General features: G+C 34.4%; 1 protein-coding gene across 8 annotated transcripts in view; it reads left to right on the forward strand.

Moving 5' to 3' along the window:
* SLC10A7 (solute carrier family 10 member 7) overlaps nucleotides 1-19,897 on the forward strand; it is a 254,159-nt gene that overhangs the window by 38,117 nt on the left and 196,145 nt on the right. Inside the window, exon 5 of one of the 8 annotated variants that reach the window (XM_045078340.1) lies at nucleotides 8-3,496. The exons of the other annotated variants lie outside the window; for them this stretch is intronic. Coding sequence (XP_044934275.1) covers nucleotides 8-103 — 96 coding nt within the window. The 3' untranslated portion in view covers nucleotides 104-3,496. Of the gene's footprint in view, nucleotides 1-7; nucleotides 3,497-19,897 lie in introns of those variants that run through there. 8 annotated transcript variants of the gene reach the window in all.

Genomic DNA, 19,897 nt, shown 5'->3' on the forward strand with positions numbered 1-19,897 from the left:
TTCCCAGCCGTGGCTACCAACTTTCTCATTTTCTGTGTCCATGAATGTGACTACTCGAGAAACCTCACCTAAGTGGAATCATATATTATTTGTCTTTTTGTGACGTGCTTAGTCCACACTAATATAATAAGTCCTTTGTTTTACTTGGGGAATTATTTAATCACAAAATAATTATTATTGCTTTAGATTGTCTTTTTTACATTTATCTTCTGAAAGCTTTCATCTGTAGTGGTAATTCTATGGATGTTAACAGAGTGGATGGTGTTATGATAAAATAGGATATTGGAATCGTTAATTTATGAAATACAGCCCAAGGTAAAAGTCACTGTATAGTTTGGTGTTTTTAATATTATAAAGGCAGTTGAAACTTAAAACAAGGACTTTATATTAACAGATACTACATAAGAGATAAATGTATTAGGTATTTTAGCTAATCTGTATAAGAACATAGATGTCATATTGTAGTGTACATTTGATATCATGTATTATCTGAATATATTAGAAATATATAAAATGTGATTTTAGGATAAAATATTAAAGTTCACAGATGAAGCACTTTCCTCACTTGGCTTATATTCTATTTGTGTAACAAATGGTAAATTAATTTTTCTTTTTCAGAATGTATAGATTTTTAAGATTGAACAAAAATCCCTGAAAAGGAATTAAGATATTGATGATTATTTGTTGCCTTGGGGAAAATATTGATGATCTTCCATTGCTTCAAAAAAAAAAACAAAACACATTTGTCCTTGATTTAACTGTGTTTTTTTTTTTGTTTGTTTGTTTGTTTCAATTTGTATCATTTCTTGCTCCTTCTTGGTTTCCTCAGAGACACTTTACAGAGGTACACTTCAATAAAACCCTTCTGGTAGATTGGTGGCTAAATTTCTTTAAAAAAAATACCAATTAAAAGAAGAAATGTGATAGGGAGTTGGCCTAATAGGAGGTATGCAACTGTATTTGCAAATCTTAGACATTATCCCACAATTTCGATGTAACCCTTCAGCTGACAATTAAAATCTTTGTTTTATCAGTCATCACCCAACCCTAACAGATGGGTGAAGAATTAATCTGATTTGTATTTTTCCCTACAACTTTCTCCTACACGTTGTAAGATTCTATGATTTACTTTCAGTGAGTTCTTGAAGATAGTTGATGGGCTTATAGATATAATATTTATACCCTATTAAAATTATGCCAGAGTAAAACCACAGAACAGAAGACCCCTGTAGAAATTTGAAGACAATTTTGATACTCCCGTCCACTTGGAAAAAAAATCTGTTAATACCATAATGTTTTTTCCCTTGCCAGGACCCTCCTTGCCTGGTGTCATTTCTTGAGCTCTCCTGGGAGGAGATTAGTCTAAAACAACAAAGTAGCCAGATGTCTGGTTCTGAGAGAGTCCCAGAGGCCAGGCTACGGTAGGCAACAGAAACCGCGTGGGGCTGAAGATCAAAGATACCTGAGAATTACTTATGGGCACATAGTATGTGTCATTCCCATTATTAGCAGTCTGAGAAAATTTGTTTCCCTAATTAACCCTTTTGTTGGAGTAACCTTAAATTTTAGTGAGTATATTTCTTTTTTGATATGTTTTCTTTTGTGTGGTTTTGAGCAGTACATACCAAAAAAGAGAAATGAAAAGGAACCCATGTGCTTGATTGAAATCTCCAAGCACTGTTCTTATCCACAATAAATGTGTTGCTATCCAGTATATAACCATTTATTATGAAATAAGTGGGCATAAGGGTTCTAAGTCAAAATTACAAATTAATAGTCAGGAACTACATGGTTTAATGGATGAAGAGCTGTTCTTAAAGCCCCAATCCTTACTTTAAAATACAATTATTTCAACTTTTAACTGCTTTAGAGTGGAGATTTTTAGATCACAGCTTCCTGGTCTTAAAATGAATTCAGAATAAATCCCAGTGGTGGGAAATCTGTACCTTATTAATAGTTGACCTCTTTCTTTTTGCATTGGTATTATAATGAAATGCTAATTGAAAATTCTTGCTATCCTTTACCTGTTTGCTTTATAGATACAGTTTTACATTGCAGAGACATAGATGGATTTGGAAAATGTGAATACATTTGCTGTTTTGAGTTTGTTTTAATCCTAAAGCTTCTAAAGGCTTTTAGCTGAATTTATTCCAAGGCATAGGTAAAAATCTAATTATAACTTTTGATATGTTAGCCTCTAGATGAGAGTATCAAAAGAGAGAACAAAAGATTTTGGTTGGCATTGCCACTTATTTTTGTTTCTGTTCAGCGTCATCGTGTAACAACAAAATTGTGTAAAAGCCTTATTCCTGCTTTCCATGAGATATAATCATAAACCATTGTTATCAAGAGCCAGCTTTAGCGCTTTTAAGTGCTACAACACATTCTTTAACATCTAGTAATATAAACTTGGCATAAAAGTTGTAAAAATGTCTTTAAACCTAATTGGAGATATGTGTTAGCAATACAGTGCAGAGATTTCATATTCTTTGTGTGGTGGTCAAGGCTTCTTTTAACTCCTTGAGGAAAATGAAGCTCCTAGGAGCAGTTTGTAAGGATTAATTGATTTATCTTTTTGCTTCTAGATTTAAGTATTGAAGCAAGAATAAAATTGTCTTTTTGTACAAAGAATAGAGAGGCAACTGTATTCTTTTTTTTTAAGAGCTGAATTTGTGTGATGATCGGTGTTTTTGTTCTTTACACCTGTCTTTCTCTTATGAGGCTACCCCATTGTCAACCATACCATATACCATCACACAAGAGTCTGGTTATGTGTTTACCTATTTTGAATGCAAGTTGAGTCAGTTACGACCATTGTGCCCTAAACATTTCTAAGCTCCAGTTAATGGCTTACTTTAAACAAGTAGTATTCAGAGTTACAAAACACTTCGCAGCATCACAATGTTTTTGTCAGTTCCTTGGAGTTGGTTATGTAGCAGGATTTGATCCAAAGGAATGAGAGTCCTAGTTCTAGGACTAAAGTCCAGTGGTAGAAGGAGCTTTCCGTTCTGTTGTGGTTCAGGGGGCTGTTTTTATTTCCTCTTTTCAAGGAACTCCTCTCTTCCTCTGCTTTCCCCCTCACCCCCAAGACACACATACTTGTGTATATACCCACATTTAAAATAGGGATTTGCTAAGGAGAAGACCAAAAGGAACATCCCTTTTCCCTATCTTTCCGAAGTTGTCAATGTTGCTGATGGCTCACCTGTTAATGTAGTTGTCTTAAGCTGCTTCATTGACTCTTGGTGCTCTCCTCCACCTCCACCTTCCTCCCTCCTCCCATTTACCTTACGGACCATTACTGTGAGTATCATCTCTTGTAGCATCTCCCACCACACTGTGTACAGTACTTTCAAATAATAAGCATTATCAAATATAAGGAGGTGAAGAGTGTTAGTTTTCTAGTTCTGCTTTTTATTTATTCCCACTATCTTCCTTATTCATAGATTTCTTTGTATATTATGTATTCCTCTACCCAGTCATATTTTGTTTCTCTATTCTTCATCTTTTATTTCTTAATTCTGTTTCAGCAGTCTCTTTAAAGCTTTCCAGGATGGAAATAAGAGCTAAGTTGTAAGAACAGGCAATTAAGCTCTCTTTTTAAAATTCTTTTAATAACTTAATGTGTAATGATTTAGTACTTAAGTGGGTATTGAGGTAATAATCTATAAACTTTTTGTGATAGAATTATGTGCTAAGTAAAAATGCTTGCGATATAAATCAAGTTGGCTTTGTTAGAATGTGATGATTCAATATGCATTTTAATTTCTCTTAATTTTAAAAGCTTTGAGGTTAAGTGTGCAGTTTTAAATATTTTTTCCTAATCTCTGATGGCGTGAAAGATCTTAAGAGCTATTTACTTATTTACCTTTTTTACTTGTTTCGTAAATTTCTTTATTTCTAAAGGAACATTTTTCCTCATTTGAGGTTTGGAGGAACAGCCCTCAGAACATCTGTCACAATTTAAAATGGTGGTGGTCTTTGACACATAGTTGCCCAAGAGTCTGAGGCTGCAACGTGATAGGATTAGATCTTAGTGGATGGGAGGGTCTTCACCCTGGTGGCAAATGAGGGGTAGCTCACTGCTTGGGAGGGCACTTTTGGAGGGAAAGTTATGTTTGGAGTGCAAAAATGATTAGTTCTTGATTCCTTGTGACTTTTCACTCTTGCTAAAACAAAGAACAACATTTTAAAAAGAAGAAATAGAAAATTAAGTATTGTCATTGATTGTATCCAATATGAGCATTTGACAAGAAAGACATGTTTTAAGTGGCATGTTTTTCCTTTTTCGGGTAAAATTTACATGGTTAAATATGGACTGAAACGACAACGGATAGATAATCAGATACCTCGGAATATGTTTGGGAAGCTGGGCTTCCGGAAGATATGAGGCTTAGTTTTTTTAGCCTGGGGATTTTGCCTGGGGAAAAATGTATGTGCCTCAACAGCTGAAGGGCTATTCAGGAGGAAACAAAGTAAAATGGCATCTATTTTAACGTGTAATTTTGCTATTTCATACTTAATCTTATCCTTGGCAGAAATGTCAAAATATACTAGCTGCAAACCAGCTCTGACGCCATATCCACACGACCAAATTGAACTGGGTAGCTAAAATCCTTAAGAATCAAATAGAAGAGGGTCCTTTCTAGGTAATTCTCTGGAGAGTAGGGAATGCTCTAGTGGTATCAAAATGAAGATGTGGTATATTTCAAACAGGATCATACAGCCTAAGAAAAGCTGCTATGGAGAGGGCAGGGGGCAGACTTAAAAGTTGGTTTATCATACTTAAATATAGCTACAGATTCTTTCACATCATTTTCTACCTCTGTATATTCCCACTCAAGTTTAAATAACCTTCCTCCATTTATGTTTAGGTTTTTTTTAAAAATTCTAACTGGATCTCAAATTGAATCGTTCATGCTGGAAATGATTCTACAGTTCCCTGTGCCTTATTTCCTTCTCTGCTGTCCCTCAGAGGCTAAATTATTCTAGCTGTACAAACCTGTACAAACTATTTAAGTGAAAATCAAGTTCTTACTAATGGACTAGCTAGATTTCTATTTTATATAAATGCTTTTCTTTTGTTTACCCTGGAGTGGAAGCCTATCCCTTGGTAAAGTCTAGACTACAATTTATCCTGTCATTACATGGCTATTGTTGATTGTTTTTTAATCAAATATCAAGTTTCTGTATTTAATGACTTGGAAGATGCATTACATTTTGTCAAAATGTAAGAATTTATGAAGAATAAAAAGCCTCTGGAATCCCCAAAAGATCAAGAAGGGGATATGTATAATTTTGCTGTTTAACACATATATAAGCATTAATATTTATTATTGAGGTTAGTATTTTGTATTTTCACTTCCATCAACAAATAATATAGTATATTATTTAGAGACCATTAAACAGCTCAGGATTTACTCACAGAAAAGAAAATTTTAGGGTTTTTTTTTCTTCTTTTATTTGAATTTTCCCCGGGTTGTTTGGTAAAGAGCAAGCAAATTTGTTTACGATGAGGGCATTTACCTTGAATAAAACCCTGTCTGGTATATGGAAGTAATCCAAAGAACTGATAAGTTGCTGAATGGTCACCATCATCTGTTAACATAATGCACAGACTGTTAATGTTAGGTAACAGAGGTAACCTTGACAGTGAAAATCAGTGCCATGTGTAGATATGGCCCTTGATACTTAATTTCTACTTAATTATTAGAGTGCACATAAAGCACATCAGGTTGGTAGGCTTTAGTAATAGTATTAGTTTCCTAACATTTAAAATTCATAGAAATGGTAGATAAATGCACTTTTGTTTGGCTGGAGGATTCATTTTTTATTAAAATAGCCATTAAAAACCAAAAATACAACATGCTTAGAAACTCATTTTTTTAAAGAAACACTTGATCAGTAGAAAATATTTCCCTAGCCAAATTGGTAGCCTCATGCTCTTTTTAAATAGCATCATTTGGAATACTTTAAAAAGTACCTTTTCCCCATAAATGGCCAATTATGCCTTTTCTTTGTAACCTTTGTAAGGGGAAATTTTATTAAGGAACGAGAGCACTGTATTTAATTCAGTGAAGTGAATTATAATTTCAAACATCTGTTTATGATGTTTTAAAGATGATGTATACATATCTATTTAGTGGAATATACCCTTTGGCTTTTCCTTATTTGATAGGTGTTGTGGCTTGGAAAGAAAACCACACATACATAGAGTAAATCAAAGACTCTAGGAACAGAGCCGCATTAAAATAAAACATGCAGTTCATATATGCAAACAGTAAAAAGCATACAAATGGGCGAGCTTTTTTTTTTTTTTTTTTGGTTTTCAATGATAAATTAAGATTAAAAAATAGTTTTGCTGTATCTTTTATGATTCTCTACTCTTTAAGCCAATTGTAGTGATCCATGCACTTTCCTCATGAGGGGATCAGTGTACACAAAAACTTACGCTTTGTGAGAACCTTAGAATATATGCTCGGATTAGAATATAAAAAAAATCTACATTTCAAGAAGATATTGGTATAGGATTTTCCCCCACCTTTGTCCCCTTAAGGAAATAGTGATGACAGCCGTTCAGATCTTCCCCACACCTCTGGTCCTCTGTATCGATGGAAAAAACACACTGGACAACTGATGACCAAGCAGTTAGCTTTACCAACCTGAGCTTTGGTATTTGAAATTTGGTTTTCAGTCTCATTTCCTGCCTACTGCAGCGATTCGGCCTTTAGACAACTAGACTTTCAAAAGTTAAAAGGCAATAAGTCAATCCCCCGGAAATGGAGCAGAAACGTAGATTCACATCGTAAATAAGGAAATGTATTGAGTACATTAAACAGACATAGAAAAATGGATTTCTGTCTTTTGTAGTAAGGTAATTGGGCACCACTGCTTGGCAGGAGCTGGTGCTATTGAGCTGGCTGTAGCTGCCACAGGTTGATAGGCAGGTGATCAGGCAGCTTCCGCCAGGGTCTGCACAGGAGGCCTACCTAATATGCTGTCTGCCCTAAGGGCCTATGGGAACACAGTTGGATTATTATGTTAATGCATGAGCCTGCTGCCCTCTTCCTATCCCAGCTGGGTTCCCTGTTGTTAGGAACTGCTTTGCACTGACAGTGGAGTAATATGCTTCATGATTGAAAGGGCAAAGGGGCTTGGAGGAAGAAAAAAAAAAAAGAATAGGCTTGTACAGATATGTAAATGAGGGAAGGAAATCTGTAGGAAGATTTCACTCTATAGAGAGAAAGTTTATTAGAAAGTTCTTTTTCTCTCATAGCACTCTGTAAAACCATTCATTTCTTAATTAATTTCCGGGCTTGCTCTCCTTCCCAACACTGCCGTATAGTACATGGCAGTGTTTTCCAAAACAGGCACTTAGGCTGATTTTTCAACGGAGATGCTCTAACACATTGGTACTCAGCTGGAGTGCTGACAGTAGTACGTTTTTTTGTACCTTCATTACTCTTTCATACTCGTTCCTACACCTATCCCACTGTATTTTATGGGAAAGGTTTTTTTTTTTTTTTAAAGGCGCTGAAGGATTTATATTTTGTGTTGATGTCACTTTTACTTTCCTTTATTTTTGGTGTGGCTTTGGAAAACTGCATAAACCTTTTGGGAGTGAGTGGAGATGGAAGTGAGGAAATGGTTGGGATGGAGAGTATTTTCTTGGGTTGATGAGGTTGGTATGAATGGTGGTTCAAACTTCAGTAGCATGTTGTTTTCAGCTGAGGTGTTTAATGTTGACACCATATCCTAGTGAAAAGAGTGTGGGCTTTTTTGTCCCTAGATCTGTACAGATTCCGGCTCTTCTAACTAATAGTTAATCCAATTTTGGATAAATTGCTTTACCCCTCATCTACCTCAACTCTAAAATGGGTATAATATGATTTTTAAATGAGAGGATAATGATAAAAATCATTAAGTCTGACAGAATGAATAGTCTGATACTTAATTGCTTAATAATTTTCAACTATTAGAGCATTATTTTAATATTATAGTTGTATACTTTCAATGGTTTGAAGATTTTCTGTAGACTTTTTCTTTTAACCAACCCTCAACAAATGGGAATGACTTTAGCTTCAACCAGAGTTTGAGATGAAAATATTCAGATAGACATTATTTAACTTAAAGGGTTAATGTTAGCATATGTTCCTAAACAATTAGTTTTATAATAAGCCATATTTCAAATGCTAAAAGCAAATTGAATGGAAAAGAAAATCTATTTGGCCAATAGTCTAAACAGCTTCTGGAAATACTTTTAGTGGATGCCTAAATTTGGAAAGTTTACAAATATTTTCTGTATGTTTAACTGTGTCTAAGACATTTGTTTATTTAAACAAATTAGAAATGGCAGTATATAGCTGGGAATTATTTTTACTATATCTCTTTTGTTTTTTTTTACTTAGAAGATGTATGTAAAGATGATGTATCCACAGTACCTGGTTCATTGAGAAATTGAGAAATGATGGTCATTGTTAATTAGTGTCAGTGCATGTTTCATATCCACAGACCAGCCTACATTAAGTAATGTTTTGCCGATTTAAAAGGAGGAACTTTAGGGAGATTCTCAAGGTCAGCAAATATAGAAAGTTGGGTGTACTATAGGATCCATAGGCTATGTTACCATACATCTGGTGAAAAGAATTCTCATGATTTAAAAATGATCCACTAATCATTTTAATACTCCATTGAAAACTTTGTGTTAAAGTTTGAGGTAGATACTTTGTGTTAAAGATTGAGGTAGATACTTTGTGCTATAATGGAAAAGAAACTCTTTTCTGAAAGACGATTGTGCATTTAACCACATATATACAGAATATAGGGAGAAGGAACCAGTTCTATCTAAGCAATTCTTTGTAGTAATAGCAAAATTCTTTTATAATACGTCTTCATATTACCCATTTAGTTGGTTACATATATGGTGTGTTTGGGGCATATGGAGATATATGTGTGTGTATATATATATGATTATGTGTGTGTGTGTGTGTGTGAATATATATGTGAACACATGAATATATACATATTTATGTATGTGGCTATATATAATATGTTCATTATATAAAATATCAGAATCTGACTTATACCTAAAATATTTCAAGAGGAGCTCTAATTAAGTGCATTCCTTAATAATAGGATTTTAAATAATGCATTAAGTTTGAGCAATAGTTGTTAACTTGTTAATATTTTGAACAAAAGGCATTAGAGGAAGCAATAAGACCATGAAATAGGTAAAGAAGAGTCAAAGGAGTGTGCCTTTTTTTTTTTTTTTCCTTTTTTATCAACCAACAGTGCAGGCTGCTTCACTACCTGTTGTCAGAATCCAGTTCTACATCTGCCTCCAATACAACCATTGTACATTAAAAGAAGCCAATCCAGAGTAAATAAACTCTGTTTTAAACGAGGTCTACTTTGGGGGCGCCTGGGTGGCTCAGTGGGTTAAAGCCTCTGCCTTGGGCTCAGGTCATGATCCCAGGGTCCTGGAATCGAGCCCCGCATCGGGCTCTCTCCTCAGCAGGGAGCCTGCTTCCTCCTCTTTCTGACTGCCTCTCTGCCTACTTGTGATCTCTGTCTGTCAAATAAATAAAATCTTTAAACGAGGTCTACTTTGAAGAAAATCCATAGAACCTATTAGGTTTATATAAATGTTTGTCCAGTAGCTTGGTTTTCTTTAATGTAGCTGTAGATTTGACACATCTGGTAGCCCCTAATAGGTTGAATGGTATTAAGGACAGAAGTCTTATTTTATAGCAACAAAACAAAAACTAAAACAAAAAAAAGAAAGAAAGAAAGAAAGAAAAAGGAAAAAATAACAATGCAGTTCCTTAAACACAGTAGGAATTCATCAAATGCTCATTTACTGAATAATTGGGTCCATATAATAATGTACCATAGTAGTATTATAGTACTCGGATTTTAGTCTGTGGATCCCAGTGTACATTGATTTCTCTTACCTTTACTTAGTACTATCTCAAGAAAACATTATCCATGTGCCCCTTGGCAGCTTTGTGAAGCTGTTGAGTTTGTTTACCTTTCCAACCTCTCTGACCCCAGTGGTAACTTCTGCCTCTGCTGACCATCTTCCTTCCTCTACCAACCCATCACACCTCTTTATACCCTCCCCACATTGTTATTCAGAAAGGCCAGCACTGGAGAAATGAAGACTAGGTGAGGTGTTTTATAGGAAAGAACAAAAGAAAAAGCCCCAGAGGGGTTGTTGGTTTCTGTCCTGCTAGAAACTATTAACCTCTCTGGTGACTGTGTTGCCCTTCTGGTTGTGTTCCCCATTCACCCTTTGCTTTTCAAAAACTGTAGAAACACCCTGAATGATTCTTTTATTCCAAACCCCAATCCTAACTAGAATTGTTAAGAGCCACTCCTCTATAAATGTTTCCCTCCCCACAAGACTTCTTTCAGCTTTTTTCAGATGTTTCCCCCAAAGATGGTAAAATATTTTTGTTGACTTTTTTCCTGGGGCCTTACAAATCTCTAAATATCAACAAAGAATTCTGCAGAACAGGTTATATTCTAAAATCACGGTGAGTTGTATTGTAAAAAATAAACACTGCATTTTTTTAAAGGCTTGCCTTACCTCCCCATCTCCATCCTTCCTCTTCTTTCCCCCTTAAAATGATTATTTGTCTCTATTTTTCCAAATTTACCAGAAATTTTTTCTCTATTTCTGGGTCCCTAATTTAGCAAGTCGTTGATTAATCATTCTCACCACTTAGTAATTATAATATTGATAATGATGATACAGTTAATAATAAATAATATTTATTAAGTACTTACTATGCTAATAGGTTATATAGTCTCACTTAATTTTCGCAAATGCTTACAAGTAGATACTAATTTTACACCCATTTCTGAGACAAGGAAACAGAGGGTTCCTACGTTAAAGTTGTTCAAAGTCCTGTCTATGGACCTGGATTCAGACCTGTATAAGCTAAATGTAGCGCCCTCTGGTGCTTATATATCTTACGTCCGTTTTAGGTGGTAAACTGCATACTGAATCTTAGCCTTTCTTTCCCAACCACCTCCCTCCTATCTTTGGATTGTGTCCAAATCTATTCTTGTGTAGGAGGTTGTGTCTCATTAGGTATAATCATGTCACATAGATCTAGGAGGATGGATCATGGATAAATAAGAGAGAAACCTTTTTTTTTTTTTTTAACCCTGTTTTTCAAGGCTGAATGGGTAGGCAGCTTTGTAACTTGGTATTATTTCATGACAATCTCAAAGGAAAAAGCAAGAGTCAGCATCACTAGTCCTTTTACTGGTAAAGTTTGGTAGTGAAAGTGGTGTGGATGGTAAAAAGTTATCAGGAAGCTGATAGTTTAAGGGCATGAAAGCCAGAACAGAAATTTACATTAGTTTCTTTAAAAATAAACCTACTCTTGGAGCTAACAGTCTATTAAGTGTAAAGACGGACCCTGAAGATCAATTGGTAAAGTCACTTGCAGTTATAAAATATAGTTGACCCTTATACAACATGGATGTTAGTGGCACTGACCCCTGGGCAGTCAAAAATCTGTGTATAACTTCTGTCTCCCTAAAAACTTTACTAATAGCCTGCTGCTGAATGGAAGTCTTACCAATAACACAAATAGTTGATTCACACATATTTTGTATATTACATATATTATATACTATATTCTCACCACAAATCCAACTTCTTCTTAATTTTTTTAGTATTTCTTGGCTATGCAGTTCATCTGTGAGTTTTTCAAATTGTTGCAAATCTCCAAAAAAATTTCCCTTATATTCATTGAAAAAAAATCTGCCTGTAAGTGGACCCATGCAGTTCAAACCAACGTTGTTCAAGGGTCAACTGAAAATAAGTCATGGGGGTGTAACAGCCAGCATGGTGACTGTGGTCAATAATAACTGTATTGCCTAGGAGAGTAGATCTTAAAAGCTCTCATCACATGAAAAAACATTTTTGTAACTCTGTATGGTGACAGATAGCAATTAGACTTAATGTGGTGGTTATTTTGCCATGTATACAAATAGTGAATCAATATGTTGTATACCTGAAACCAGTATGATGTTATATGTCAGTTATGTTTCAGTAAAAAAAAAAAAAGAGGAAGGTTACCAGAAGGAAACAGGGCATAGATTAATAAACCAGATCTTTACTTCGTGATAAAGCCAGTCCTGACTACCAGACACTGAAAAGATAGTGAAGTTATCCTGGCTTTTCAGCAAACCCCTAGATTTGTGGAAAGAACTCTGATAGCCCCAAGAATGAAACTTCCTGAAGCATTCTAATCAGGGTTACACCAGAGATGAAGGTGTCTTCTCAGCCCACTAAAATCTCAGCAGCTTGTTTGAGACAATTTAGCTAAATGGACAATGGAAGATAAGTGCTTTGTCCTAGGCTTTCCTCCTGCGGTTCACATTTATATGACAGTCCTTTTACAAGAGCCTGGGTTTAGAGTCCTGATTTTACCGCTGATTCATTTCACTTACTTCTCTCAACCACTTACCTTCTCTGAGGCTTATTTTTCACATCTGTAAAATGGAGTAACACTTATCTCATGGGGTTATTTTAAGAATTAAGTGAAATAACAACTGCTGTCTGGCATAGAGGATGCTTAATAATTGTCTCTTTTTTTCTCCTCCTGCTTTTGTAGTGCTATTTTGACAGAAAAGTAAAGTAAAAGAAGTTAAATAATTTTATTATTAATTTCTGGGTCAGAAAAACAGTTTTTATCTCTTGCTTTTGTAGAATTTTATGCATCACCTCACCGTGTGAGCTACTAATCTTGGGGAAAAAAAGAAATTCAGTTGGTTAATAGCACCTCTTGGAAGACAGTTTTTTAATTGTAATGAAGCTAGGTTAAATGGGAGCCAAGTGGGGCCATTTCCAAGGGTTTTGGAGGTAAAGCAATTTGTTTTTGTACTTGTATCACTGCTTTTACTCCTTTAATCTCATTTCTAGTCCCTTAGGTTCCATAATAAAGTCTTCAGTACTATACATTTTTATTAAACATCTTTTTGGACTCCAATTTGCATTTCAGATAGTATAACAAAATGTATGTGTTTCAAATATTCACTGCATAATTGTGATTAGAACATGTAATCCCTCAAAAGATGTTAATTGCAATTTAAATTCACGCTGAATTTAATTAAGTGAGTTGGGGATTAGAAAATAGATGTAAGGAGTAGTTAAGGGAATACATTTTTAAAAAGCATCCATATTTTTTCTAAAAAATATAAACCTCTTTCAACTTTAAGATTAGAAAAATAAGAGAAATATTAAGAAGAGGAGAAAGCAGGTTAAAGGACAGATTAGAAAAATCTTAAAGCTATGCTCACAATTGGGATCTAGAATTTAAGCTAATGTGGTTAAAGAAGGAGGGCTGTTTTGAGTATCTTTCTCATTTATATTCTTAAAGAGTTTTCCAGTAGACGTTAACTCACTTGGTGTCTGATAAAGACTTCAGTTGAACAGAAATTTTTAACAACTGCAGACAATGATTGGGAAGGAAGTAGCAACAGAGGTCTTTCAATCCAGCTGTTTTGTTGTACATCAATCTTCCTTACAGTGTGCTGGTCAGGGGGCAGTTTATGTATAATTATGTAATAGGCACTTTGTGCATAGACAATTCAGATTTAAGTAGTGCCTTTCTATGATAACTTAGCTGTATTAATGGAAATAAAGTGTAGCATTAGAAGAAAAACAAATGCCTTATTTTTTCCTAATTTATGAAGAATACCAAACTTGAGATTTATAGTCTTAAAAAAGTGTATGAGTGGTCATATCTCTCAGTGATTGGGAGCATGCAGTGTTTAGTTATTTGATGTTGAATCTGAAAACAGTTTTTCAAAAAGCTACTGGAATAACATTGTGCTTCATTTTTTACTATGTTTATTTTTAAAGATTTTATTTATTTGAGAGAGAGAGTGATCATGTGCGCACATGCCCAAAGAGCAGGGGGAGGGGCAGAGGGAGAGGAATAAGCAGACTCTCTGCTGAGCAGGGAGGCTGACTCAGTGTCCAAGATCATGACCTGAGAGGAAATCAAGAGTCAGATGCTCAACCAGCTGGGCACCCAGGTGTGCCGGTGTTTCATTTTATTTTGAAAATTTTCTAGGAATGCATTTTAAATCAAGAATCCCTTGGGGCACCTGGGTGGCTCAGTGGGTTAAAGCCTCTGCCTTCAGCTCAGGTCATGATCTCAGGGTCCTGGGATCGAGCCCGCATCGGGCTCTCTGCTCAGCAGGGAGCCTGCTTCCCCCTCTTTCTTTCTGCCTGCCTCTCTGCATACTTGTGATCTCTGTCAAATAAATAAATAAAATCTTAAAAAAAAAAAAAGAATCCCTTTTAAGGTGCTCTAAACACAGTTTTAAATGCAAGGATATTATTTCTACTTTTAAGTAATGTCTTTATTTTTACATGTGTCTAGAAGAGGAAAAATTACTTCATAAACCTGTTTTGAATGAGTCATACCATGAATGTGTTACACAAAACAGTGTGCATTAGTTACACATACTGACTACCTGATATTTTATTGGACTCTATAAGCATAATTTTTTAAGAAACAACTTTCAAAGTCTTTCAAAATGTTCTCTTAGTAAGAAATCTTTGAAATGAAAATTCAGATGGAAAGCTCTGTCTTTGTTTCCTAAGAAGCGAGCATCCTAAAGAAAAGATTCGTGAATTTGGCTTTTTATCTAGAACAGAGTTCTTCAGGCTTTCTGCTATGGTAAGGAGTCAGTTAAGGGAATACATTTTTTAAGTGAGTATAGCAAACCCTTTTTTAAAGGAAACAAAAGCTCTGTTTTTACCTAAGACACTACAGCTTTAAGAATGTGAATCCTTATCCATTTTTGCTTGCAACCTAAAATCATTTCACATAAATGTCTTCATTTATTTGTAATTTAATTTCCCTAAAATGACTACTTTGATAATGGCTGTCAGGGGTGCTTTTTCTAATTCCAATAAAATTACTGTTATTTTCAATGAAGTGACTTTTTTTCTTTTGGGTTAGGTTCACATTATTACATAAACAATTTTTGACCGATGGCTTATCAAGGAAAAGGCTTACCATCCATTCACTGTCCTAAAACACATTGTGTGTGGCATCTACTAGTAACACAATATTACAGAATGACTAGGAAACGTTATGTTCTTGTATTGTTTAACATTTTTTTAATATCTTAATTTTTTTTATTATAAAAGCAGTTATGTATTCCTAGTAATCTAGAAAATATAGGTAAATGAAACAAAAAATACCATAATCCCACTGGTCACATAATCATACTGTATTTTTATGTGTGTTTTCTAGACATTTTCATTTGCATATGTGTTGAATAAAATGAGATCATATCATGCATCCTGTTTTGTAATCCTGTTTGCCCACTTAGCAATACATCGTGATCATGTCGCCACAGTGTTCCACAACACTGTTTCTAAAGACTGTTTACTCTTCTCATGTGTGGATTTGCAGTGTTTTATTTCAGTCCTGGATAATTTTGGCTATTAAAAAATAACTTTATGATGAAGATCCTTTTAGTTAAATCTTTTCCTGGATCTGTATTATTTTCTTAGATAATTTTTTTTAATGGAATCTCTAGGCCAAGGGTTGTGAATGGGCATCTGTAAGGTTTTGCTGTGTACTGCAACATTACCATCAAGGTAAAAAAGAATGCAGAGCCAGCTTTTCCCTGAACTCTTACCAATCATATGAATATTACTTTTAAAAATCTTTGCTCATTCAATAGTTTTCTCCCTACACTACGTTTATTTTCTCTTCCCAGTGCAAGTTAGTTCATGTTGTAAAAATGGGGAGTCCATATAATATTTTATAGAAATGTGTATTTAAAAATATTTTTATTTCATCCTCCTCCTAGCCACCTGATTTCTTTGCTCATATTTTAGAGTAAAAATATTGATGGCAATATTTAAAATGTTGCTTTGCTTCTTTATTTTATTTCAACCAAAAGAAAGACACATTGTGGTTGCTGGAAGTGTTGTTTAACTAGACCCCTAACCATGTTATAAATGGTGCCCGTGGAAAGATCTGGGGACCAGACCTTTAAACTTTTTTTTTTTTTTTAATCACATCTTAAGATCTTGGAGAATCTGAACTTATATAAGAATGTTTGGGCTGCTGTTATTACAGTTAAACCTTCTGAGAGTATCTTCTCAGGTAATTTTTTTAGAGAAAGTCACTTACAGATATAAAACGTTTGACCAGAAGAAAGCCTCAGGTTGTCACAGTTACTTATACACCATTGTTCAGCTGGGCCTCTTTATTAAATCATCTCTTGGCAGTCCATTAGTTGTGGTGCTACAGCTATTGCATGGCCCACTAAGCTAATATACCTTCAATCACTAACAGAAGGATAACCTTAATAAAAATTTGAAGTCGATTTAGTGCTTCACTGCTTGCTGACTAGTGTTTTACATTTTAGTGTGTCTCTACAATTTCCGTTGCGTGGTTTTTTTTTTTTTTAATATTCACAAATATCTTATCTATGTAATATATTGGAATCAAATAAAGATTAATGGCCTAGAGAAGACAGAGTGTTTGGAAGTTCTTGTGATCCTGTCTTGCCATGGCCAGAAACTGTGTGATCTTGAGCAAGTCACTTCCTATACTGGACTTGAGTCCAACCCTTGTATGTAAAATTAGGAAATTGGGAAGATGTTCTCTTAAAATTTCTAGATGTGTTACTTTGTTATATGTAGAAGATTTAAATTACATTCTGAAGAATCTAATACCTTGAAACTTGCTTTTCTTTTTTTAACTTCAACTACGTCTTTTTAGGAAAAAAGAATTGCTCTATTCTGTCCCTCATAAAAGAGTAACTAGAATAATAAAAGAGAAGATCCATGTTATTCAATGGTAAATGATACAGGAGAAAAGTCACTTAAAGTCAATTAACTTTGAAAAATGAATTACTGGTTAGCACTAATTACTGAAAAATGTTTACCTTTTTTTAAAAAAAATGAAACTAAATTATGAAAGTAAACCTGTTTTGCTTTATTCAAACTTTATTCATTTAACAAAATTTGGGTTATTTTATAACTATGCACTGATTCTTGGAGGAAGGAAGAATCAAGTATTGCTTTGAAATGTGGGGATCAGTGTAATTTTCCCAAGAAAATTGTTAAGATGACATGATTTCACATCTTTTGCTTCTATTTATTTTGCAACAAAATAAAAAAGGTACAAACCTGCAAAAAGTTGAGGTTTCGTAAGTTTTCACAGATGCTCTCATTTCAAAAACTAGTCCAGTTACTCTCCTTTTACTCCCTCCTGTCATTTATTTTTTTCTTACTTACCATTAACATTGTGCTAATTTCATTGACTTCATGAATTCCTGTATCTTCAGGATGCCTGGGTGGCTCAGTCAGTTAAGTGTCTGCCTTCAGCTTGGGTCATGATCTCAGGGTCCAGGGATTGAGCCCCACATCTGTTCTCTGCTTAGCGGGGATCCTGCTTCTCCCTCTCCCTCTTCCTGCTGCTCCCCCTGCTTGTGCTCTCTCTTTCTCTGTCAAATAAATAAAATCTTAAAAAAAAAAAAAAGAAATCCCACATCTTCGTAGGACTTAGCAACGTATTTGTGTTTTATTTGTGGTGTGTTGTCAGGCGTTTAAAATACTGTGCGATCAGTGAGAGTAAACCAACTGAAGCTGAAGTACAGAGATAGATACTATTGTGAATTAGTTAGGGTGTGAGTGTGAAGGGATAATGTCTTCTTGAGAGTCTGTTAGAAATGGTAGGTTCATTAATGAGCCTTTGCCTGCTATCATGTCCTCCTTTCCGTGTACAATCTACATTCTTCAGGGACTTGGACGATGAATACTTGTGTAACAAAGGCTTGCTGGGCTCTTGAATGGTCCCTTGAATGGTTGCTAGAGGCCTAGGGGTTTTATATCTACCATTTCCTTTAATCCTCACAAAAATTTTGTGAAGTGGATGTTGTTATTCCCATTTAGTAAAATGAAGACACTGAAATCTTTCTAAAAGAATTTTTGTAGCAGAGTATGTGACCAGGTTGTTTTGAAACCAAGTCTCCTGACTTTATTATTACAGTTTTTTCTAGTTTTTCCCAGATGTCTCTGTAATGATTTTCAATTAAAACATTTTACTTAACATGAAATCTTTGTCATCTTTAAATAAGTATAAAACAAGAGTGTCTTTTTTGAATATCAGATCAACCCACAGAGTCTTTGAGTATCACCAACGTTATTGTTGAAAATAATGACTTAAAAGAGCTCTGATGCCTTTGCTTTCATAGGTAGTAAGGAATAACGGTAGCTCAGTGGTTTGAATTAATTTATGTTTTTATTAAGTAAAAACATATTAATGGTTTTTTATTGAAATTTTCTGTAAAACCTCAAAACCAAATAAATATGAAAAAGTTAAACAATAATGTCATAGTTGTATTTTTCTACTTTTTTGTTTACTTTAAAAATTTTTATAGATTTGAAAATTCAGGTTGATGGATATATAATTAATTATAAAATTCGCCTTTTAAAAGTATATAGTATGATTCATTTTTGGTATATATAAAGTCATGTAGAACATAGGCATTATGGTGGCAAGAGGCATAATCATCTTTTGTGCCTCTGTTTTTCCTTTTCCTACTTGCAGACCCTGATAGCCAGTGATCTGAATTCTGTCTGCATAGTTTCGTCTTTTTGAAAATGTTACATGCATGGGATCATACAGTATGTAGGTTTTTGTATCTGGCTGCATTTATTTAGCATAATGCTTTTGTCATGCACCCACATTGTTGCATGCACCAATAGTTCATTTATTTTTTATTGTGAATAGTACTGCATGGATGTATTATAATTGTTTATCCATTCATCATCTGATGCATATTTGGGTCGTTTCCACTTTTGGGCTATCACAAATAAAGCTGGTCTGAACATTTGAGTCCAAGTCATTGTATGAACATATCTGTGTCGGTCTCTTGGGTGAATACCCAGGAGTGGGATGGCTGGATCATATGTAACTGTAGGTATAACTTTAAAAAAAAATGGCTAAACCTTTCCCCCCAGTAGCTGTATTATTTCAGATGCATCCAGCAATACATGAGAGTTCTATTCGGTCTACATCTTCACCAGCACTGCACAATCCATTTTTTAAAAAGTTTTAGCAATTCTAGTAGGTATATGGTGGTATCTTATGATTTTAATATACATATCTCTAATAACTAATGATGTTGAGCATCTTTTCATGGGTTGACTTGTCATCTCCTTTCGTGAAGTGTCTGTTCAAATCTTTAGTCTCCTTTTTTGTTGGATTGTTTTGGTGTGAGAATTTTTAAAAAATCTATCCTACATACAAGTTCTTTATCAGATATATGTTTTAAAAATATAATCTCTCAATTTGTGGCTAGCTTTTTCATTTTCTTAACAATATCTTTGAAGGAAAGATGTTTTAAATTGTGATGAGGTCCAATTTATCATTTTTTAATTTTAAAGTTATGACTTTTGTATCCTATCTGAGAAATGCTGTCCTCAACCAAAGTCATGAAGATTTTCTTTATGTTCTCTTCTAATTGTTTTATAGATTTAGCTCTTAGGTGTATCTCCCTGATCCATTCCAACTTACATTTTATGAGATAAGGATTAAAGTTCTGTTTTGTTTGTTGCTTAAAGATGTCAGTTACCACTTGCTAAAAAGATTATTTTCTCCCCATTAAATTACTGTGTATCCTTGTCAAAAATCAATTTTGTTGTAACTATATAAATCTGTCTCTGGACTTTCTGTTCTGTTTTGTTGATCAGTACATCTGTCCTTAAGCCAGTACCATATTGTTGATTAGTGCAGCTTTATACTACGTGCTGAAATCAAATAATATGTTCACAAATTCTTTTTTTTTTTTTAAAGATTTTATTTATTTATTTGACAGAGAGAGGTCACAAGTA

The sequence above is a fragment of the Mustela putorius genome, unplaced genomic scaffold (assembly GCF_011764305.1).
Source record: "Mustela putorius furo isolate JIRA1106 unplaced genomic scaffold, ASM1176430v1.1 tig00000242_pilon_pilon_pilon, whole genome shotgun sequence".
NCBI lineage: Eukaryota > Metazoa > Chordata > Mammalia > Carnivora > Mustelidae > Mustela > Mustela putorius.